Here is a 25,073-nt window from a genome sequence, read left to right on the forward strand (position 1 = left end):
ATGTTTCCAAAATCGTTTCAGTGGTTCATCAACTCGTAACAGGGTGAACGGCACTTCTGCATTCGCTGTATTCGCAGATTGCCAGATCGGGTAGCGAATCTGTAGTTCGATGGAATGAGACATAACAAACTACAAATTTGACTTGCTTCTGATGTCACAATCCAACATACTTTCATTAAATCATGCAACATACTCTACCGTGTCTGTGGATTATTTGCAAAGCCAGTGCTAGATAAACAAATAACGTGCGTGCAACAGAGGAAAAGTGCTTTGGTGTTGCTTTAAAAAAGAAAGTGGACAACATGAACAAAGCAGGATATCTGGGTTGCAACAGCTTTTTAAGGGGGGGGGGGGCCAAAGCGGATGAGCACGGAGTCGGAAGACTCTCGGGGCTTCATGGCATTCCTGCCCCAGGGGGCCCCAGGGGGAGCTGGTGGGGGGTGTGGGCTGGAGAGGAGGCCTCCAGGATCTTTACGGGCACCCGCGGCCTCTGATGTGGCACGCCGCTCCTGCAACACCACCGCTTTAATCACCGCGGAGTCCCGTTAAAGGAGGGGGCGCTGGGCGGAGAGGGGCGTAGTCGCCGGCCTCACGACTCAGTCGCTGGCCAGTTAATAAAAAAAAATATATATATATATATATATACGAGGAAAAAGAAAAGGCCTCTGGGTGCCCCGTGGTGGTGACTCACATGGGGGAATAGCCAGTCAGGCCCCACGGCATTGTGGGATACGGCGGTGGAGCCAGCTCTGCTCACAGCCAGGCCAGCTCTCATGGGGCTGGGGAACTGCAGCAGCAGCAGAGTGGGGGTGAGGGAGGGAGGGATGGAACGAGGGAGGGAGGGAGAGAGGGAGGGAAGGAGGGAGCGAGGGGACAGGCAGTCCTCCAGACACCGCAGCCCCACACTGGGCGCGGAGGTGGCCTGAGGGGAGGACGCTGGGTCTGCCGTGGCTCCCGTGGGCTAAGCAGACGCCGCAGACGAGCTGGACTCAGCCGCCTGAGCCGTGGGGCGGCCAGACTCCCTAAATTAAAGCCAGGAACAGCTGAGGGAGTTCTGGAGGTGAAGCCTCAAAAGCCTCAAGCCCATGACGACAGTGTTGGAGGAAAAAATAAATCCTCACATGCAAATAAAAGTTTGAAATGGTTTGGCATTTATGAGGAAGAGCACACACACACACACACACACACACACACACACACGGGTATGTAGGTGACTCATTTAAATAACCAAAAACATCTTGAATCAAACAGAGATCCAGGGGAATTAAAGCATTTATGTAGGCCAAGCTTGTATGATGTATGGGAAAGACCATCTGATGATACATTGACCATTATGTCACCCTACATCATAATAAGGTCTCTTCTTGAGTCCATCTCAAACAATATTGGTCACAGTCACTGACTGAACACAATCTTTCTGGTACCTTACACCCAATTGTTGACTTCAAACAACATGATGCTACTTCTCATAATCACTCTTGAATGCACACCACCTGTTAACAATGGTGACCCTCTCCAGACACTCACACTCTCTCTCACTCTGTCACACACACACACACAGACACAGACAAAAGTCGGCCTAACGAGGCTCTACTGCATGGTGGCTGCTATGTGTGTGTTTGGTGTTTGGCAGTGGAGATCAAACGCAGCAGGTCTAGTGGCCTCCTCCTCTCCTCTCAGCCCTGTGCTCCAGGTCGTTTGATCTGGTCATTACCAGGCCACTTTAGATGCAGGTGGCCATACACACACACACACACACACACACACAAGCACATGTATGCTCACCCACACAAGGACATAGACACAGCTCCAAACACACACACAGACACACACAGATACTCATTCATATACATGTATTCCCCACAGACAGGCATAAAACTGAATATTGCGCATTCAGGATAACTGGAGGGGAAAGAAGTCTTCATGGCCAATTTGATGGCCGTGCTCCTCAGAGGAAAGCCTCTCGATTGGGTTGACAAGCTCAAAGCACAGGGAGAGAGAATCGTGTATATGTGTGTGGGAGGGTGAGCTATGGGGGGTTGGTGACAGAAGATGAGGGTTTTTTTTAAGGCCCCTAATCAGACAAACACTCACCACATCATTGGGTAGGCTCTGAAGGTCATCAAAAGGTGTCTCTAGAGTGTTGGTGTCCACATTGAGCACCACCACATCGTCCAAGGCCATGCTCCGCACCTTCTGCAGAGAGACACGCGAAGAAAGAGGGGAAAAGAGAAAGAACAGAGAAAAAGTGAAAGAAGAGAGAAAGAAAGGAGGGAGGGACAGAAATACAGAAAGGAAAGATTAATTCCTACAACGTGCCCTTTTCTCCCCTGAGAGGGATGGCGAGAGGTAAAATAAGGGAGAACTGAGATCAGCACTAGTGATAACAGCTGACCAGTTCTTCAGACAGACTTCCAGCAGTGCTGATGCAGGAGAAACATCCCGAGCAGGAACCGGCACTAGCACTACATGACCCTTTGGGACGTGCCGCTGTCTGCGGATGTCTGCTTTCTATGCATCTTTCAAGGCCGGAGAATGTAAAATAGGCTACTGCATGTAGAAACCAAAAGCTGCAAGAGAGCTGCTATCTTTCAATGTAACATCAAAGGAATGCCATAAAAAGGTGTTCATTTGGCCACGTGAAATAGAAACAGGATTTCAAGGTCCCATTGACAATGCATATTAAAAGATGTGCTGAAGTGTTCCTCTAATGTACACTGAAAACTTGTGTAACAGATTTACTGTGTGTTGTGTAATTGTGCCATAAAATGAATTTCTGAGGAGTTCTCCTTTCTCACTTTAGGACCTCCAACTGAATCCCTTCACCTCTGCACTGCCTGTCTCACAGCATGCGACTGACCAATGGGAGCAGAGCTGACCTCTCACCGCCCAATAGGCCACAGGACAGGCCTCTCATCCAGTAATGGTAAACCTACAATGAGGGTCTCCACACAGGGCAGCAAAGCCTGGCGGGTCCTGCCCCCACCCCCACCCTCACACCTGGGCCTTAAAGAGGGGATCCAGGGGCCATTTTAAAACCCGGACCACAGCCTGTGGCCCTCGGAGCTAAACAGGCCCCTGAAGAGCGCTGAACGATCGGCGGCGCTTGATTAATACATCAGCATCAGGCCCAATCAGCCGAGTGATGAATCAAGAGGGTGATGCTGAGAGCGTGACCTCTGAGGCGCGGGAGGGAGAGAGGGGGGGGGGGGGGATGGGGGGGTGAGAGACGGGATGGCCGAGAGCGAGGATGATGAAGAGACGAGGGACGCTGAGACCCCAACACGGGACGGGAGAGGTGCTCGCAGCTCACTCCTGTCAGGCCCCCCCACCTCCCTCCCTACTCCCTGTACGGGCGGATGGACCATTAATCACTCCTGTGGCTTATGGCATGTAGCCGGCGGATCAGACCTCGGCTGGGCCGGGCCAGGATGCATTCGGAGGCGACTGAATGGGCTTTAATGACTACAGAGGAGCGGCATAATAGGAGGCTGAGAATGGCCCCGTGCACCGCTAACGCATGTGGATCGATGCGCCAGCCTGACTGTCCGGCTGTGCAATTAGGGGCTTTTTGTCCAGAGGTGTGTTTCTCACCCTGAGGATGAAAGCCTCACTTCACACAGACCTTTTCATTATGAGGCTTTCACTGTACGTGTGTGTGTGTGTGTGTGTGTGTGCGAGCGCATCTGAACTGAAATAGTAACGGTTTTCAACCAAGAGAAACTACTGCAACACAACACATCTTAAGGGTAAAAACTCCAGACTTTCTAAACTCATGTCCTTGACCATGATGAGTAAACAGAGCAACTCACCTCCATCAGACTGGAATGGACTCCAATGAGGTAAGGCATGGGGGCGCTGTGGAGTGGAAATATACAGCGCAAGGTTACAGCTTCCTCACGGTACAGCATACAGTATATTAATTATAGCAAAGCAATTTACATAGCAGGAGAATATATAAGTATGATCAAAACCACAGCAAACAGCAAATCACTAACAATGCAAAAACAAACAGAAAATCACAAGCAATGTACACAACAACAATGCTGTGCCAATGGCTTGACAGCTCCTATTCAAAACCAGCCTTAATACCAAAGGTGTAAATACAGACACACAATAAGATACCAAGTCCAACTTCCAGGCTAGGGCTGAGAGTGTCATCTCCAACACACACACGCCCACGAGTCCTGTCTAATAACCTCCACCACGGGCACTGCCAGCGTGGGGCATTGGGACAGCTTTCCGACCAGGGTAAAGAGCCCTCGGCTCAACCTCCTGACTGAGCCTGCTGTCTAACAGATATGGCCATCCTCCCCAATGAGGCCTCGACAGAGCCGAGGAGAGGAATTAGAGGGGGAGACGTGTCTGAGCAGGGCGATATGTGGCTGATTGGGTACTGGTCAGAGAGAGAGAGAGAAAGAGAAAGAGAGAGAGAGAGAGGGACGAAGAAAAAGGGGGATGAGGGAACCTGTCACCCATCACGGGCGCACTGAAGCCAAACCCGCCAGCCTTTAATTAAGTGTCCTCGTTTCCATCTCCTGTGCCGTGACATTCAATTAAAATACAGACTCCTTTTTCGTCAAATGAGAAGGGGGTGATGGCGGTGGCAGGGAAATAAATAAATAAATAAAATAAATAGAGATGGTTAAAAGTTCTGGGCTTTCGAGAGCAGCTAGAGAAAGCCAGGTAAATAAATAAACAAACATGGAGAAAAACATTGGTAAATGCACAACTGGATGTTTTGGCTGACGCTAATTTTCGCTCGTGCCCAATTATTTATAGTGGTTGGCTGAGCGTGGAACAAGGGGGGGGGGGGGGGGGGGGTAGAGCGAAGCTGGAGTTACGTGATCCGGCAGGGGCCTTCCTTCAGCTGGCCAACTGAGCCCTGGTGAAAAAAAGAAAGGAAAAAAAAAACTCGAAAAACCTTGACATCAAATTAGCACTGGGCCCTGTGTCCTCTGCCTCTCCAGTGTGACGGATGCAGTCAGCCAATGGCACTGCGTGAAGATCATGTGCCCCTACTACCACCCAGCATGCACCACGCGCACGCACACACAGACACGCACGCACGCGTGTCAGACGAGTGATTAGTGATTTTTCGCAAAGAAAGTAAAGAAAGAGCGATAATTAGCTCACTTGCCCTCGTCACCCACCCCTTACCTAGACGCCGAGCTCCCCTTAATTAACACTGGTTGCTTAGGAGATGAAAGGTACTTGTTTAGAAAATAATACAATCTTTAAAAAAACACACTGCTTTGTTTCCAGAAAAGTGCATTCATGTGACTACACCTCATGGTGATTGGCTTGCATACGGCTACACAATCACACAGAAACCCATACAGCGACAGTGGCTTTCATTAGGGGTCTCGTACTTAATTAGTGTATCTATTGCCATTTCAGGGTGTGCTTGCAAGAAGAATGTCCGCTCACACGTGATGGTCGTGAGCAAAAGAAACATATTCCATAGCAACTGTCGACTGACAAACAGAATGATACAGCAATGTCCGGAATTTAAATGAGACGCTCCGAAGAAAGGGGACATTTTCCTTCCCTGTCTTTTGTCCCCTCCAGCTCCAGCTCCAGAGCTTTCTGCACTCCCTTCTACTGCACCTCCGCAAGTGTTTCTCTTTCCTCTCGCACCTGCCTTGACAACAGACGAGCCATTAAAGCAAGGCGTCGGCTTCCACTTTCCCCTGCTTAAGTGTCAGCCCAATCAGCCGCTGCTGCTGTTTGCACCCACACAGCCGAGATGCCAGCTACAAAAATCTCGCCACGGCAACAGTCTCCATCCAGCTGCTTTAGACAACGCGTTCTACACATACAGCTATGTGCTATGGTGTATCGGTGAAAAATCAAAGGTTTTGGGATGACAACAATTTTAGGACATACAGTATTGAGACATTCTAAGATACTGCGCAGGTCTTCTGAATACATTTTCATAGGTAGACTGATGCTTTCAGAGAGAATGATCCTTTTATCAAAAGACCACATATTGTAGGATGACTGCCTGCTCCTAACTGAAGGATTGTCTACTAGCATTGTGTACTATGGTAGACCACCACACTCGTACTTAAAAGTTAACTTTAGGCTAGATTTGTGCGTTGTGTCTTGTATGTTAGATTTGGTATGGATCTGGGATGGAGACAGTCAATATGTCACAATAATTCAAGTTTACAAACATGTTTGTGATATAAACCTCCAAGACAAGAGCTTTGTTCAACAATACATATTTCTGGGCAAAAGCCTATAATCTAGCATGGCTCAAAATTAACTTTGATTTGAATCCAAGGCTAGGCACTCCACAGAAGACCTTCAAAAAAGAAAAGTACCAATCGACATGAATAAACCATTTCACAAGACCTCCTAAAACACGCAACAAGGATTTGAAATATATTTGATCAGGCAGAATGTGCTTTCTCTGATTTATGCTGAGGGCTTGAGAGAGCCAGCTGCCGGGCAGTGCACTCACCAGCAGTAGTCGATGAGGTGCTGTGGAAGGACAGGAATGTAAACATGTTGCCAGTACATGGGATACAACAAGGCCGCCGCTCCATGGACACAAGCCGTTAACTGTGGGAGAGAGAGAGAGTGAACACGGCTGTTGTCACGCGCACGCACACACACACACACACACACACACACACACACACACACACACACACACAGAGACACACACACAGGCACACACACAGAGACACACACACACACACACACACACACACACACACACGCACGCACGCACACGCACACACACGCACACGCACACACACGCACACGCACACGCACACGCACACACACACACAGGAAATCAGTCTTACTCTGCTGAAATAATGCCCAAGTGGCCAGACCCAAGGAAATATGAATAATAATAAAACATGTATAATCCATGACATCAGTGAAAGTTACAGTGTAGATCATCATCATTCTTCTACAAGTCATTCTTCAATCAATTTGCAAATGATTCACAGCCACAGTCTAATGCCAATTCTAGACCCAATTAATACTTATACATGACTAATAGTACCTCTTACTGTATGTAAATCTGAAGTAAATACAGTAAATCCTAACATAGCATTATACTTTGAATGATTAAATATTGAGGTTACACTGCAATTATGAATACTTCCAACACTGCAGAGACAGACAAGCCACTGGGCTCACTTCAGGCATACTCACATCGAGACAAAGAGAAAGATAAAACCCCTCTATTTAAAGTTGGGGCATATCAATAGTAAAACACTAACTGGTTTCAACCTGCACTGGGTCTTCATTAGGGCATAGTGTGGCTAGAGTATCCAAGTGAGTGGAATGTTAACAGGCTGAATGATTGAAACATGGCCAAATCACACCATCATGTACAAGAGACATATAAGACATAAGCAACACAAAAATCAAAACCAGAACACATACAGAGAAAATGTCAACAACATTGAAGTTAAGTTAGAGAATCATAAAAAGGTCTGATATCTATCTCTTTGTTGAGGCCTGGATATATCAATGCATCCCATTTATAGATCCAATAGGTCTCTCCCTTTAGCAGTGTAAGATGATCTCTTTTAAAACTGCGTTGTGTGTAACAGGCACGTAGGATCATAACTACTTGTAAGGTTAGGATGCTTTTTTGAGAATCAGCACAGGAAAAATATGAGCTTTCACACTTTTGGGAAACTCTGAGGGATTCGCAAGGTATCAGATTATGCACAAAATGCACTGCACCTTTGTACCTCATAAATATTAAAATTATGTTTATGCCACTCCTTTTGGAAAAAAAAAAAAAAATCGCCTGCACCACCACCCATCTTCAAACAGATGCTAATTTGGCCCGCAGCTATGATTACAACTTCAAGGTTTCACATTAGACAGTGTGGACATGACACAAAGCAGGATGTTTGTCAGAGGTTTCACATCAGGGCTCATGATTATGCTCGTAAAATTCATGAGATTAAAAACACGCTGCCGTGAGAACCCCGCTTCCTTCTCTCTCTCTCACACACACACACACACCACACCTCTCTGCTCTGCTGCATGTGAGCAAGGGGTGATAACCAGGCAGCTGTGTGCCAGCGCTGGCCGCTGTATGCCGGTCCTCATTGCTGCAGGCTGCTGCTGCGGCGGCGGCGGCGGCTCCTTTTACTCTCCCTGCCACACGGCACGCCACCACACCGCCTGACTCCTGGTGATGTCATCACCCATTCCCATAAAGCCTCACCGCGGAGCTCTGGACAAACAAAGTGCCTGCCGCACGTCGGGGGGGGGGGACTCGGGTCAAACAGTGTGCGGGCAGATTACTCAGGGCCATCAAAGCAGCGCAGGCCTGGCTCTGCACGGGTGTGTCTAATTGTTTGTGCCGGGAAAAGGACGACTTCATTTCCTCTATGGTGTGTGTGTGTGTGTGTGTGTGTGTGTGTGTGTGTCTGTTTCCCCCCCTGCATAACTGTCACTGCTGTCTGGCGGCAGCTCTGTTTGGCTTTGTGCGTCAGGTAGTGAGGAATGTGGCGTATGGCAGCAGCCGCGGCTGATCAAAATCAGAGTCCCCCCCAATAAAGCGGCAGATGTGTCAATAGCTTTGTCGGCGGCCACTTTTAAAACGCCATTCTCATAATAGCGCGTGAGTCCACACGGGCTGTTTCATCCACTTCTATATTAAGATCCGTCAAAATCAGGGGGGAATAAAATCGAAGAGATTTTCATCTTTTTTTTGGTATTTTTACCTTGCAGAAGCCCCCTTTCACCCTTGCTCGTCAATCAAACTGCCCGTGTGCCAGAGATTTCAGAGTGCCGCGTCTAAACTTGTTTAATCTGATCTGAAGTCTGAAAACAAACAAGGAGGGGGGCTGCTGCTTTTGTATCCCAGCGCCGAGACATCCCTGTCCCTCACGCAAGGAAAGGAGAGGAGAGGAGAGGAGAGGCAGGCAGGCAGGTGCTGGGAGGCCCTGGGGAACGCCCGTCACACTCCCATCCAGGCGTGCCTGGCAGTCTCTTCACAGGTAAGAGACACGGAGCCAGTCTGGGATGCCCGAGATTAATCGCATCCTCTTAAGGACGGAGGATGACAACAATGTCCGACATGACAGGAGGCTTCTTCAGGCATCTCCTTCACAAAGCTTGGGAAGCAAACTAACTCATACTGGAATGGAGCCATACTCCAAGTTCCACACACTTCAAGCCATTTAGAGGAGGCTTTAGAAAAAAATGTGTTGAGAAAACACTAAGGCCTTGAATCGTCTTGACCGAAACGAAAGTCCAGGCAGAAACATTCTGGGTTATTTGTGTCTGAGGTAAAAAGCCTTTTATTCTGAGCATTCCAAAGAGACCCTTTAAATGACATCTTACACCGTCTCTCTCCAGGAAACTTACAAAATCAATACGCATGAACAAAATAAAAACCTTAGTTGTGAAGAGGAAGGCTTTAATGGCTAGCTGACCATATGTTGAGTTAGAAATGGTCTCTCTTATAGTGCATCTTGACAACAAAAAAAAACAACATATTTTTTAGCAGCACAGCAGCAGTGTCTCCACTCTGGACATGAGTTCCAATTGTTCTTCAGTTTGAACTCAGACAGAAACAAAATCAAACATGTTTTCAAAAGGCAACTCCATCACATTTCACACACGGTGCATTAATCTGACTCTTAAGAGGCCAAAAATCAATATCCCAACCCCAAAGACATTTGGTTGGGCTTTTAATGATCGCTCCTGCTGAAAAATAACAAGGACAAAAAGGCGGCCAGTTTTTGCCTTGGTGGGGAAAAAAAGAGTGGCATTTTCAACAACTATGCAATATCTATATACATTCTATGTAACTTCTACTGACTAGTTATATTTAAAAGTGTTTAAGCAAAGTTGATAGCATCAATATTTGCAGCGTGGACAAAATAAAGAACAAGAATTAACTTAAGTCAAATCTGGTGCATCACCAGATGTCATCCAGGTAAATAATTATTCTCTATTCATCAAAAATAAGAATCAGCCGCAACGAAAGAAATACTCAAAATGCATATCAGTAACCTCCTGGCCAATATTTTAAGCTAGTAAAAAAACATCTTAAGTACCACACACACACACACACACACACACACACACACACACACATCCACCTGACTAAACAACATCTCTTTCTGTAAGCCCATTGTGTGTTGCCTGTGGGCCTGGCCCCCTGTGGAGAGAAGTGTGTGGGTTAAATGAGTGAACACGTGGGACAATGGAGAGAAGAGAGAGAAGAGAAGAAATGAGAGAGAGATATATAGAGAATGAAGGAAAGTTAAGAGATGGAGTGAGGAAGAGAGAAACAGAGAGAGGAAAGTGAAAAGTGAAGAGGCTAGAAAAAGAGTGAGGTAGAAAGAAAAGAGGGAAACAAGGACTGAAAGAAAGAAAGAAAGAAAGAAAGAAAGAAAGAAAGAAAGAGTGAAGAGGCTAGAGTACTTACAGTGCTTAGTTTGCTACAGCAGAGCAGGACTCGACGCTCATAAAGCATGCTAGCGTACAGATGGAGCATGTTATTGACATCTACGGCTACAAAATACTCTGTTAGGTTTCTCTGCAAGAAAACAAGAGCAAAAACAAACACAAAGAAAAAACAAACACAGTGGAGAGGTTAGTCGTAAAGCAAACATGAGGACCCATGACTGTGCAATGATCAAGAAAAAAAACAAAAAACATCCATCACATTTATCATGAGTGTGGAGAAGGTCAACCACACTACAGCAGAGGGCTAACGCGACGCCAACAGTTCAGTGTTCGTGTTTAACACTCGTGTGTCAGCGCCAGTGACAGGACGTGGTGACACATGACGCCTGAACTTTCTCTACTGGTGCACTGTGAGGTGAAGAGACTGCTGTGGCAGGGGAATTGGCAGGCTAAACACATCAGCTGTCAATGGAGACTGCACTCAAAGGCACAATAGGCAGGGTGGTTCAGAGGGAAACTAAATGCTCCCAGGCAACGAAAGAGAAACAAATCTGTAAATTAGCTTTAATACCAGTAAGGTGTCTGACATAAATCAAATTTAGCTGGGCCAGACCTTAGAAAAAGTGTGGTCTGCACACTGGGCCAGACCTGTCAACCTGTTTAGCAAAGATTTAGCCTTCTCTATGTCACTTTTTATGCCTTTTCATACAGTAATTATATCACAGCACCACAACATTATGTACAGTGTACTTAATGTAGGAGTCAAAATCTTAGCTAAATTAGGAAAGCACATCTCCAGCCCAGCTTAAAATACCCCATAGTCCCTTTCTCCTCCCCGAGCTACGGTAGTGTCTGCCGTTTGGACACATTTGCGCTGACTGGCAACTCATCTGGAGAGATGGTGGTATGTGTAGTGGGAAATGGGGGTAAACGGGGCTCTTTCTCTTATTATAAAATATTCTGTGTATTGCTCCTCCTTTTTAAATATTTAACAAGGTGCTCATATGGCTCTGTAGTCAACAGACAATGGTGTCATATACATGTACTGTGTAGTTTGTCTAGGTGCACTTCCCTATACACAACTATACACAAACACACACACACACACACACACACACACACACACACACACCTGCATGTATGTAAACACACACACACGCACGCACGCACGCACGCACGCACACATGCACACACGCACGCACGCACGCGCACACACACGCACACACACAGCCGCAGGGTCTATTGCCTCAGCCACTGGCAAGAAATGGGGGGAAGTGGGAGAGTGAAAGAGGGGTATTGATTCAGCTGACTCTTCCCATTGCCGCCTCAGAGAAAGGATGAGAGCGGAGCGCTCCGTTGTGTACTTGATGCCGAGCCCCACTGGGGTCAGATCAACAGCGCCGGGGTGAACCCCTGGCACAAAACATTTAACCCATCAGTGATGGACTGGAAGTTTCCCCTTAACTAGAGGGGGGCCCGACTGCATCAGATGCACTAGTCTGGGGCGAGGATCAATGACCCCTGTGCAGCTGGTTAATCCGACTTGTACGGGGTTTGATTTGCACGTGTTGTGCCTTTACCTCTTGCCAGATTTCTACACAGCCCCCTTTGCAGGCTTTAAAAAAGGTGTGTGTGTGTGTGTGTCTGTGTCAGGATTTTAGCTAAATGTACAGCGCTGAACATGGTGGGAAGGTGTTTGGTGGAATACCAGTGAGCTCCACTCACATTCTCAGGTATACTGGGCAGTTCCCTGCAGTCAGGCACGGTGAAGTAAGAATGCTGCACAAAGAGAGACAAAATGGACAATGTTAAAACAAAAAACTATGACAAGCACAAAAAACAACATACTGCATTAGGAAACCAAATTCTGCTCTATTCATGCAAGGTGGTTTCCGGAACAACATCTGATATTTAGTGTTGTGAGGATCAAGCTTGCCCCTTTTTACCAGTCTAATTTTAAAAAGGCAAACGGTCCCAAAATTCTGCTGCCTGCACTCGAGAACCGACAGGTAACCGTTAAGTTCAGAAACGTCTCAGTGTGGATCCCCTCTCCTCTCATATTCATATGCTCTCTCTCTCTCTCCCTCTCTCCCTCTCTCTCTCTCTCTCCTGCAGACAAGAGGGTGGCAGACATGACAGGGGAGCAGGCAGAACGCAAATAGAAGTGAAGGTGTCTGGAGAGGAGCAGCAATGGGGTGAGGTGTGGGGGGGGGTGAGGTGGGGGGGGGGGGGGGGCACAATAATATACTCTGCTCCTCCACGAGTGTCACCACCCCCCCCCCCCCCCCCCCCCACACCCTCTCTCTCATTTCTTTTACTCCCAAACACTCGTTCCCCTCGGTGTCAATATCATCCCCTCCTCCGCTGCCTGCTCTGAATCCGTTAGCCGCTCCACCACCTGTGAAATGAGCCTCTCTGGGAAGAGGAAGACACGAGCAGAGTGGAAGACAAGGACAAGAGAGGAGAGGAGAGGAGAGGAAAAGAAAGGACAAGAGAGGAGAGGAGAGGAGAGGAGAGGAAAAGAATGGAGAAGAGGAGAGAAGAATGGAGAGGAGAGGAGGCCACCTGTCCCCCTTTCAAGAGCACCTGGGAGGCAGCAGAGTGCAGCGCTATTCGGAGCCAGACAAGGCGCCTCGCTCTGCTAAGAGCACATCAGCCCAAACACAGCCCGGTTCTGGCAGAGGCATAGACCAGGACATGACATGGATGTGAAATGACGACAGGGCCTCCGTGTGCACTGTGAATCTGATATCACACATATCCCCAGCCCGAGTGAGTCGCACAGTGAGAAAGTCGCTGCATTTTACACAGCGGGGGAAACAGATATCCAAATCTCTATGAGTCGCTGAGTTTGTCTGTGGTTGTTGCATTTTACAGGAGAAGCACAAAGGCCCAGGGACGCACCACACTCAGATGCACAGGCACTCCAGGTTCAGGAATGGAGAGGGCATGTAGTGAATCCAACAGCTCCTTCAACTGGCTGTCCTGAAAACACAAACACAAACACAAACACAAACAAGCAAACACACACACACACACACACACACACACACGTTAAAATAGAACATGGCAGACTGACTTCCAACCTGTGTGGCCAAGCTTTGAGGCTTATTCATGTGATGATGGCTTGATCTCATGTTCTCTAAAGTACAGCATCTTCATGGGAACCCACCTGGCCTTTGAGACTGTAGTCTGCCAAGGTATTGAGCAGCTTGTAAAACACCTCAAACCACGGAAGATAACTACACAGAAGAGAAAGAAGACAAAAAAAACACACACAGCGTGAACAGGCAAGTTCAATGACATGTGAAAGGTCTCCACAAAAAAAATGAGCTGCAGAGAAGACCTTGCTTTTGACAAAGATGATTTCAAATGTTGTATCCTGTCTCTTAAGTAGCTTTACTCACTACTTACTATAGAGGAGCTGACCATGTCACTGCATAGCTCTCTACACATCATGGTGCTCCTGGCTCTCAAAAATTCATTCCCTTGATGTAGATGGTATGTTTTCGGCTGCTGTCTGTTTGTGTGTGTGTGTGTGTGTGTGTGTGTGTGTGTGTGTGTGTGTGTGTGTGTGTGTGTGTGTGTGTGTGTGTGTGTGTGTGTGTGTGTTAGGAGGTTTATGTAATGGGTACTGGAGGCTATGAATTTGGGGGGGGGGGGGGGGGGCAGCTGTCAGCCAAGGGGTGAGGGGTGAGAGAGTGAGTGTAGGTGAGTGGCCTCAAGGGAAAAGAGATGGAGAGAGAGAGGTAAGGGGTGGAGAGGGGAAGAGGAGAGGAGAGTGTCCTTCAGGGGAGAGGAAGAGAGGAAGTACAGATCAGGCCAGACCTCCCCTATGGCCTCAGGGGGAAGGACTGGGAGACAGAGCAGAGAGGGAGACCAAGGAGACGAGTGAAGGGAGTGAGAGGAAGGAGAGGAAGGAGACGAGTGAAGGGAGTGAGAGGGAGGAGAGGAGGGAAGGGAGTGAGAGGAGGGAGTGAGAGGAAGGAGTGAGAGGAGGGAGTGAGAGGAGGGAGTGAGAGGAGGGAGGAGAGGAGGGAAGGGAGTGAGAGGAAGGAGTGAGAGGAGGGAGTGAGAGGAGGGAGGAGAGGAGGGAAGGGAGTGAGAGGAGGGAAGGGAGTGAGAGGGAGGAGAGGAGACACAGAAAAGCAGAGCGGGAGAGAAAGAGTGAGAGACTGATGGCAACAGCTGTACACAACTTTTCTCACTCAGTCCATCTCTCTCTCTCTCTCTCTCTCTCTCTCTCTATCTCTATCTCTTACATACACAAACACACAGAGCCACACACAGACACACTCTCACACACACACACACACACACACACACACACAGGCTGTGCCAAGTGCAGATTCTTCAGCCTAATTAAAATATTTGGTCTGGAGACAGGCGGCTTGACGCTTGTTGCTTGAGCGGGAGACAGTGGGTGTGGGGTGGATATGTGGGGGACGTGGGGGCGTCTGTGTGTGTGTGTGTGTGTGTGTGTGTGTGTGTGTGTGTGTGTGTAGGGGGGGCTCTGGTCACCAGGAGCTGCTGAGATGCCAGCGTACTCTCATTACGTGGACAGCTTTAACGCAGCGCTGGGCGCGGGGGCTAATTCCCCCCCTCCAAAGCGCTCCCTTATTTACATCCAGGCGAGACTGGAGACGTGGGGAGATGCCCGCCTGCCACTGCCCCTCTCCTGCACTCTAATTGTGGCCGTCACTCGCCCGTGAGCGCGCGGATTTCACCCGGCGCCGGCTCATTACGCCGAGAGGAGGAGAAGGCTGAAGTTGGAGAACGTGGGGATAGATATGGACACACACACACATTCCGGTGTTCGCATAAATGCTCATACACACACAGTGACAAAATCTTGTAGACACGCATTTTGCCACTGTCGGTTTGATGAACCCAGCTAAATGGCCTCTCACTAAAGTAGCACCTCATCTGCATACACAAGCTCCCTCGCATTTCCTGAAAGTCAATACCACACACAGACACAAAGACACACACACACACCCTTTCAGACCAACAGAAGGAGAAAGTTTGCACTCTACAAAAGTGCAACAAATATACAAGCCCATGTAGCCAGAGAGCTTGTGCTTGTCTAGCTGGCTGATCCCCTCTGTCTGGATGTGAGGTCAGACACCAGTCAGACAAACAGCACTGGCCGAGCCCAGCACTGCCAACAGCCCCATCGCCGACCTTGCACCACTCAGCTTCACACAAAGGGTCAACATTTTAATAAGGCTTAAACAAATCTGAGCCTTGGTATTTGTTTTTAATAATTACCTGTAGAGAAAAATGTAAAATATACAAAATAAAAGCAGGTGCAGACTCCCTTAGAAGTTTGTCATGAGCGAAGCCTTACTCCACACCACAAACACTTTGGGCCCCAATTTAAATGACAGGTAAAATCTAATGTATAAGGTGTCAAACGCTTTTGCATATATGTGCATTTGCCTGTCAATTAAATTAGGGCCCTTTCTCGCTCATGAATTAGATATCCATGTATGAGGAGTAGGACTTTGTACAATCAGCTTAACCAGGTGTCTTAAACTACTCACACATACATCTACACAACTGAACACAGAAGGATATCATTTCCCTCACGATGTTTGCTAGTGTGAATGGCGAGGGATTTATCGAGCAACTGCCAGTTGCGACTCACTAGTGAATCTCTGCATCTGCATTTTTTAAGGAGCATCGTAAACCCTGATCCACACCAGCCTGGAGGGCGTCCCACTCTTCTGGAATATTCAAAATATGTGTAAAAAAAAAAGGAAAAAGCAAAAGACAGTTGAATATCCTGCGCGGCCGTATTAGTATGGAGCTGTATGCGTATGCGTGTGCGCTGGCCGTATTAGTATGGAGCTGTATGCGTGTGCGCTGGCCGTATTAGTATGGAGCTGTATGCGTATGCGTGTGCGCTGGCCGTATTAGTATGGAGCTGTATGCGTGTGCGCTGGCCGCGTGGCCAGCATGCTCATCAGGAGCGTTGCCTTAGTGCACCAGCACTCCTCTGCCCTCTTTAGCATTTCGGAATTTCATTAGCCCGAGATGAGCGCTAAACATCCTTGACTTTGTGTGTGTGTCTCTGTGTGTCTGTGTGTGTGTGTGTGTGTCTCTCTCTGTGTGTGTGTGTGTGTGTGTGTGTCTCTGTGTGTGTGTGTGTCTCTGTGTGTGTGTGTGTGTGTGTGTGTGTGTGTGTGTGTGTGTGTGTGTGTGTGTCCTTCCCCCTGTGATTATGCATAGAGAGCGCTCGCTCCTGCACCACCAGCTCCACCCCAATCCGCCTGAAGATGGACCAGAGGGGATGGGGCTCACTCTTAATGAGGCTCAACTCAACTCCTGCCATTTCACTGGCACATGCAGTACATGAGGCTGAACGTACGTACACTCTTTGAATACACACACAGTATATGCTCCTACATTATGTTTATGTGAATGATCATATACAGTATGTATGTATGTATGTATGTATGTATGTATGTATGTATGTATGTATGTATGTATGTGAGGGAGATATAGAGATAGAGTGAGAAAGAGAGAGTGTAAGACAGAGAGAGAGAGAGAAAGAAAGAAACAAAAAAGAAAGAAAGAAAGAAAGAAAAAAAAAGAGAGAGAGAGAAAGAAAGATAGTCAAGCGGATTTGAAGCTGAGAACTAGACTAGGTTATGTATTATTATGTACACAGTGATTCCATGGTTGGCACTCTGTTATAATGACATTTGTCATGAATGCAAGTGATGGACAAAGTACCATGACCCAGGTGGTGAAAGAGTGAGTGACCTTTGAACTTTAACCCTACTGATGGAGAAAGGAGGACAACAAGTAGAGAGAAGGGGCGAATGCAAGTGAAGCAGACTTAAGCTTGGTGAGGTAGTGGTGGTGGTGGGGGGGGGGGGGGGTAAGGATTTAAACCCACATGGTGGACCGGTCATTGTTCCCTTTCAAGAGGAACAATCGCACAGATTGGCCTCATATGGTCTCCTAAAGACTCGGCTTCTTTCTCCATGTGCACGGGGGTCTGAGTGTCAAACCGCTCAGCCACTTTATACACTGGCAGAGGATGTCAGAGATCACTAGACCTGCATTCACCAAACCTCTCTGTTAGCGGCGCAGAGAGGGCAAAAACACATCAAAACGGAACAAAGAAATCAACGAAGAGAGAAATGCAGAGAAGGATGGCTCTTTTGAGAATCTCAACTCCACAAGCACAAGCACAAAATTAAGAAACTCACGCACACAGCAGTACTCTACACAACACTCACACTATGCAAAGTGGAATTCACAGAATCCTGAATCCAGACCCGTCTACACTGCTGTTTGGGGACTACATCCCTTGAGTATGATAAACACCTTTGGCTTTTTAGCATTGTAATTCTTCAGATATTTTGCTTGCTATTGATGCATGTTACACATTTGTAGCTTTAGCTTCTTCTTCATTTGTACAATGTCTGTTGTACAACACATCTGTTTTCCCATGCTTAGTGGGAAGTATGTAAGCAGTGTACAAAGTAATGGGCAACAGTGCTACTGGACGTTAATGGACTTGTTAGACCAGGAACAGCTGTTGGTCATTTGTCGAGAGATGTCTTGCTCAACATGAAAAGCAACACCAGTGCAAAAAGTGCAAAACTATTGTGACAATGAGAACTAATCATGGGTTTTGGAAATGTTTAAAAACATTTAGAGCTGGAATATTAAATGTAACACATCTCTTTCCACGTGGTCAAGATGCTGTTGAACAGTTGATGATGATTAGGAGATCCCAACTGAATAGCTAAATGATTTCTAACGATTAAAAAAACGCAATTCCTCAATGGTTGTGCAAAAAAACTGAGAACTGAAATAGATTTAATGGCACTCGGCACACGCTGAGGAGTAGCGTCAGCCATCTGTAAGAAAGCAGAGGGGGACTGTGAATGGGTGCACTTAGCAGACGGCACAGTGAGGTATGCTAACTCGCCAGATTTAATGATGTGATGCCCATGTCCAAGAGCCTGCAGCAGTGGCACTTGTGGTTTAAAAAAGGAGGTGGGGGAGGGGATTGGTGTCTGGGATTTATGATGTACAAGGAGCACAGGTTTTCGTTTGTAACCAAAAACTTCCCCTTTCTGCCGGAGTCTCATTTGCCGAGGTCAGAGGTTAAATGGAGGAGTAGCAACATTCAACGCACACCCCCCCCCCCCCCCCACCCCCGGACAAGCATAAAACGGCCGGCCCGAGCAGCTCATTTAAATCACTTTTCATTCTGTTAAAAAGAAAATATCTCCGCCCCCCCCCCCCCCCCCTTTTATTTGAAGGGGAACTATAAAAGCTCATAAAAAAAAAAACAGAGGAACAGAGGGCGCACCATCCCGAGGATTTTAATTTGCCGGCGGACGAGTCGCCACAGCTCCGCTCCTCTCAGGCCCATTCCGCAGCAGCCGCCGCCGCCAGTGACAACTTTACAACAGCAGGGGCCATAAAGTCTCCGCCACTCCTGCCTTCAAGTCTCTCACCGATGCACTAACACGGCTTCCTCGCTCTCCAAGGCCTGCGTTTCTCACGTGGGTCCGAACACAATAAACGTCTTACGACGAAACACTGGTTCCTGTGTGCGCTCGGGACAGGTTTCCGGCGGTAGAAAGGACTTCATAAAAAAAAAAAAGACTGAAACCTAAAATACTCCACTTCAGTGCTAATTTGCTCTCCAGGCTTTTATGGACATTGCCAAGATGTTCTGAGGGACACACGGAAAACCACAACCTGCAACCTTGGTGCAGATGTTCGGAATTTGCAGAAGAAGTCATGACAGATAAAAAACGCCTGCAAATCATCTTGCTTGGTTGAAAGAAGACAACGTGAGTCTGAACAGTCGATCGAATGCCACAGACTAAGATGAAGTTCTGGAATGGATTCAGGTTTTTATTATTCACAGAGAACCTAATGAACATGATCAGAAGAAATGGAAGAAATCTCATTAGGAAGAAATCTCATAAACACCTCTTTAAAGCTAGACATGTTTCTCGGCGTTAACAGCCGTCCTACTACTTTGTTTGCACAGCAGAGCCTTTCACTTCCAATATCTACACACAGTACATGTCACGTTAACTAGCTGATTAGTCACCAGTGATCATGGCAGAGAAGAAAGCAGTTTGAAGGTAATAAGCACAACCATCAACTGCTTTTAAAACCGAAGCAAGTCACAAAGCTATTTCACAGACTCAGAGAGGTAGAGACACCAGTCTCAAGAGGCCATTAGGAATTAGGACCAAAGATACCTAGACAGCCAGTCACACATGCACACGCACTCACTGTGCACACAATCACTGTTTTTTCAAAAGGCACGATTGAGCTAGTTTTACACGCTGCTAAGGAGTAGGCCCCGGCACCATTAGTGGGGCTCCTTTGGTCTAATAACGGGGGGCCTCCAAGATCCAGGACAGAATTGGAAACATGACGGCCCTGTTTAGGCGCTCGCATCTCCACTGCACTGCGGTCGGGCGGCTGGGGGCACAGGGGTTGGGGGCAACAGGCAGGACATAAATGCGTCAACAAGAGTTTTAATTGTCGGGGGGGGGGGGAAGTGAAAGAGACCTGTGTGCTTCCTCGAGTCTCTTCCGCTCTGGCCCAGGCTTTACAGGCCAACTCACTGCCAGTAAAAGGCCCAGGGAGGGAAGTGATTAGGGGTCTGTCTGTGGCACACACACACACACACACACACACACACACACACACACACACGCATCACCACAGATGCAAAAGTAGCATGTATGTTTACTAAAAACACACCTACCCACATCCAGTGTGGTGAGACTGTATACCCCTGTATGCCACAACTACAAACACAAAACACTGATTCCCAAAATGTGCTTACACACGATTGAATATGCAACAATGCACACACACACACACACACACAGTACTAGTGTCCAAAGTATATTTCCTCTGCTGCGTTAACGATGGCGGTTCCAACGCAGTGCTTCTACCGACACAGAGCTCCAGAGCCCTCAGGGTGTAAGAACAGCAGCCTGGCAGGGGAGCCTCGCCACCACTCTCCCTCTCCGCTCAGTCTCATCTTTAGCCCCCAGCACTGCGCTGGCACTCCCAGTCGCTCTCCCGCGGGTGCCCTCCAGTCTCACCCACCCAGGACCCATATGCTGCTTCTGCCTCTCACAGCCACGCTCACAAAACACACGCCAGACCCAGGAAAGCGAGAGAATGGAGACATCTGCACTTCTACAGGGTGACTGGGGATGTGACTGGTGAATATAGTCAGGAAATTGGCAGGCTAAACGCACACTAGCATGCTAGAGGTCCATGGGTAGCTGCTTGTCTGATTTTGCCTACACAAACAGGAATTTGGATTTTAATTTTAATACTGCCATTACAATTTAACATCTGATTTATATTATATTTTTTAATACAGTTATGAAAGTGAAATGAAATCTAAAGTCACTGATTTTCACCAAGCCCCGTGAATATTACATCTTAGGAATCTAAGTAATGTTCTAAGCAGAAACACTTCACATATTTCTTCTGCACAGCCTGTACAAGCCTTCAGAGAGTTAATCATGTTGTAACACCAGCACTTCCTAGAGCTGTGAGCTAACAATGCCGCTTAAAAGTGTAAATAAGACCAAAAAAAAAGACAAAAACAAAAAATGCCTTGCAGACCAATGCGTTGAGTATGAAATGCAAAAAGCGCATTGCGTGCATGTCTGCGTGAGAGTGGAGCGAGCGTGGGCGTGTGTATTTGCCTTCATGGCTGCGCCCAAACACTGGTGTGCAGCGAAGGATGTGAAACTAAATCATTAAATTAAAACAGTTAATCAAACCTATTAACAGCCCTAATCCCTCCTCACTTTATTCTGCTCTCCGCCACCCCACCCCAGCCCACCCTCACATACACCCCCACCACTTCTCCTCCTCCCCTCTCTACTCAAGCATGCAGATTACCATTTAGGCTCCAGCCGACTCCTATTGGTGCCTATTGAGAGATAAAAGAATCGATTGCCCATTGATTGGCCCAGATTAGTGCAGGACCAAGGACTGGTCAGGGGGGCACACCACGGAGGACTGGAGGCAGGAACCAGTGGCCCGGGGATGGGGAGAGAGAGCAGGGGAGACGAGAGAGGGGCGGGGGGGGGGACAATAGCAGGTCAGAGGCCCACCTCGGCACTAATCCCTGGGCTGGAGAGAAGAGGGGGACCCCCAGACGCAGCAGGGCCCCCTCGCTGGGCTCCCCCCAAAGACCCCCGCAGGGGAGACTCACAGTCAACAAGCTGCTGCCGCTGGGGACACAGCTTTTCAGCCGGCCCTCTTTTCTTTCACCGTCATTGTCTTGCACCCTCGCTGCCTTTCTCTTTCTCTCGCTCTCCCTTTCTCTCTCTTTGTCGACCCGTCTTATCCTTCTTGACTACTTCCTCTCTCTAAATTGGGATTTATTTGTTTAGGGACACGTCATGGGTTCTTGTTAGGCACACACAATGACACACTGCTTGTTGGCCATTGAAAATTTGATCCAAAAGAACAAAACAAAGCTAAATCTGTTGGTGTCTCAGATTTTCAAAAGTGTGGAGCTAATGAAATGTAATATCATTCCAGGGACAGCAAAAGGTCACGTTGAACCATTGGACAAGCATATCTGTGTCCAGAAGATCCGTGTCCAGGCAAAGAAATGACACATAGCCTTCCTCTTCCCATCACAGACACGGAACGTTTCAGTAGAAAAGAACAGAAAGAAGTGTGGTGAATGTCAGCACTCCGTGTGACAGGATAAGTAGACCAAACGCAGAGCATTTCCAGAACTCTCCAGCAGCAGTGTAATATCACACCTCGCAGGTGCCCCTGTCCCCTCATGCATGGGGAAGAAGAGAATGAACGTGGGGTGGTGTGGGGTGGTGTGGGGTGGGGTAGGGTGGTGTGGGGTGGTGTGGGGTGGGGTGGGGTAGGGTGGTGTGGGGTGGTGTGGGGTAGGGTGGGGTGGGGTAGGGTGGTGTGGGGTGGGGTGGGGTAGGGTGGTGTGGGGTGGGGTGGTGTGGGGTGGTGTGGGGTAGGGTGGGGTGGGGTAGGGTGGTGTGGGGTGGGGTAGGGTGGGGTGGGGTGGTGTGGGGTGGGGTGGTGTGGGGTGGTGTGGGGTAGGGTGGTGTGGGGTGGGGTGGTGTGGTGTGGTGTGGTGTGGGGTGGGGTAGGGTGGTGTGGGGTGGTGTGGGGTGGGGTGGGGTGGGGAGGTGGGGCGTAGGAGAGCGAGGGAGATGGAGCTAGAAAAAATGCACACAAAAGTGAAAGGCAAAGACAGAAAGAGAGAGAGAGAGAGAGAGAGAGAGAGAGAGAGAGTGAAAGGGAGTGTGAGGGTGAGAGAAAAATATGGGAGTGTGAAAGAGAGAAAAGGAGATAGAGAGGAGGTGGAGAGCCAGCCTGCCCCATGGCCCAGTTGGCAACCCCAGGCCAGGAAACTGTCAGAGCAGATTGAGCTGAGGCAGGGAGGAGCTGCCCCTGCCGAGAGGGTGAGGCAGAGAGGGAGGGACGGCCGCCCAGTCCTCTCTCTGCCCCCTCCGTCCCCTCCACACATCTCCTCCTCTCCTCTCCTCTCCTCTCCGCTCGGCTTCGCACCCCACCTCTGTTTCCAAAGCATGGGAACAGAAAGGGCCTCCGCATTCCAGCGGGGAGGGCTGCCAGCATCTCCTGCGTGCCCCGTGCTCACCAAGAGCTCGGGGAGGAGAGGGAGGGAGGGAGGGAGGGAGGTGGCAGGGGAGTCAGAGAGAAAGAGAGAGAGGTGGGGTGAAAGAGAGTGAGAGAAAGAGAAAGAGAGATGGAAGAGAGAGAGACAGAGAGAGAGAGAGAGAGTGGGGGAGCCATGCCGTGGCGCTAACAAAAGGCGTTCTGTGGCTGCGCCTTGGCCGCCTTCCATGTCAACAGGGCTGCGGGTCAGAGGTCACACTAACTACATTCATTCCCAGCAGAGCCCTTTGCTCCAAAACACAAGCTGCGCTGGAGCGGCCGCTGCGCCCGCGGCCCTCTAATCCCCCCAGATATGCCCGAGCCCTTCACATGTTTCTGCTCAATTAAAGCAAAATGGCCGCCCGACCGGGCTTCCTCCGCCGCACACAGAGAAAGAGAGAGAGAGAGAGATAGATAGAGATAGAGAGAGAGAGAGGAGTGGAGTGAGGTAGGGGGTTTAGAGGAAGAGAGAGAGAGAGAGAGGGAGAGGAAATAAAAGGGGGAGAGAGAAGAAGGAGTGAAAGGGAACAATAGCAGGAGACAGTGTAAGAGTGTAAGAGGGTGAAAAAAGACAGAGATGGAGAAAAAACAGGGAGGCCAAGACACACATTTACACAACTAATATCCACACAAATGAGCTTAAACGTTCACAGAACACATGGAGTTCTCTCTTTCTTTTTCTCTCTCTCTTTCATTTTATCATATTAAAGAATCCTGTGAATGTACACCAAGCCCCACTGTTTACAGTGATTTATTTCACTAAAACGGAATAAGCCGCAGGTAAACTACACGTACACTGCTTACATGAAGAACTGGATGAAAAGTGCACAAGTGCAATAATGCCACAAACTCTGGGTTGTTCTTAAACTTGACCTTCTGAGAGGCGAAGTGAACCATAAGACTATTATGGGGTTAGACGCCTGATCCATGGCACCGGATCGCTCTGGCGACGGAGGACTCGGTTAAGACCGGGCCAAGAGGTCCGGTGTGGAATTCAACATCAGCTCGGATGTGCCGCGCCAAACATCTTACTTCCAGCAGGGGAGGAGAGAAGTCACATGCAATTACTCAAGGGGATTAACCAGCGGTGGTGGGGGCAGAGGCTAAGAACGAGAGAGGAAAGGGGTGGGGAACAGGCTGGTAGACCTGGGGGGTGGTATGGGGGGTAGAAAGGTTTAAGGAGGGGGGGGGGGGGGTGCAGAGAGAGGGGGGAGTACAAGAAAACTGCACGGTCTGAACTATTTCTGGATATGGCCCTTCCAAACTGCACCAAGCCTTGCCAGGTTGATTTAAGATTATTGAACGTGATGTTTCAAATCTCACTGCTGAACAATTACAATGCTAAGGCAAAAGGAGCCGGCTTAGAGAAGAAGAAGAAGGGGGGAGGGGAGGGGCAGGGAGAGAGAGAGAGATAAAGTGAGAGAGAGAGAGAGAAACTGCTGGAGCTGGAGAAAAGCAAAAAGGAGAAAGCAGAGAAAAACACAGGGGTGGCCTGAGAAAGGGTGGCTGCTCCTCTTAGACTAAACAAAGGCTCTTGGGCGGCGCGGTTTCAAAGCCCAGGACGGCGGAGATCAGCAGGAAATGGTGTTGTCTTTTAGCAGGGCCACCGCACTGCCGGCAGCACAGGACACACTCGCCAGCTGCCCAGTGATGAGAGCTGGGCTCAGGATGGACGACCACCACCACCACCACCACCACCACGGCCAAACACAGCAGCAGCCTCACACACAGATATTCTATACCGATGGTCCCACCAAACATACTCATAAGACTCATAATAAGCAGTTATTGGACTAATCGGAATAGTTTAAACGTCTAATTCAAGCTTCAAGTTTCTAAATTCAAAATGAGCCATAATCTTGTACTGTATTTACTCTATGGTAGCGTTGTGAGAGTTGTGGTAAGCTGCTTCAAGTGCAGTTTTGTGATTTGTTCCAACATAGTGATAATCCAATGTTACTAAATTGCTTTTGTTC

At 48.5% G+C, this 25,073-nt stretch overlaps 1 protein-coding gene across 5 annotated transcripts in view; it reads right to left on the reverse strand.

Annotated features, from left to right (window-relative positions):
• Positions 1–25,073, reverse strand: part of dennd1a (DENN/MADD domain containing 1A) — an 87,445-nt gene that overhangs the window by 26,165 nt on the left and 36,207 nt on the right. For 4 of the 5 annotated variants that reach the window (XM_042059091.1, XM_042059088.1, XM_042059090.1 and 1 more), the window contains exons 6-12: positions 13,580–13,649; positions 13,312–13,392; positions 12,133–12,186; positions 10,427–10,537; positions 6,470–6,570; positions 3,813–3,858; positions 2,095–2,196 (exon numbers count right to left, since the gene is read on the reverse strand). In XM_042059091.1, coding sequence (XP_041915025.1) covers positions 2,095–2,196; positions 3,813–3,858; positions 6,470–6,570; positions 10,427–10,537; positions 12,133–12,186; positions 13,312–13,392; positions 13,580–13,649 — 565 coding nt within the window. The remainder of the gene's footprint in view (positions 1–2,094; positions 2,197–3,812; positions 3,859–6,469; positions 6,571–10,426; positions 10,538–12,132; positions 12,187–13,311; positions 13,393–13,579; positions 13,650–25,073) is intronic. The other variant, XM_042059089.1, reaches the window with a different exon arrangement.

The sequence above is a fragment of the Alosa sapidissima genome, chromosome 13 (assembly GCF_018492685.1).
Source record: "Alosa sapidissima isolate fAloSap1 chromosome 13, fAloSap1.pri, whole genome shotgun sequence".
Classification (NCBI taxonomy): domain Eukaryota; kingdom Metazoa; phylum Chordata; class Actinopteri; order Clupeiformes; family Clupeidae; genus Alosa; species Alosa sapidissima.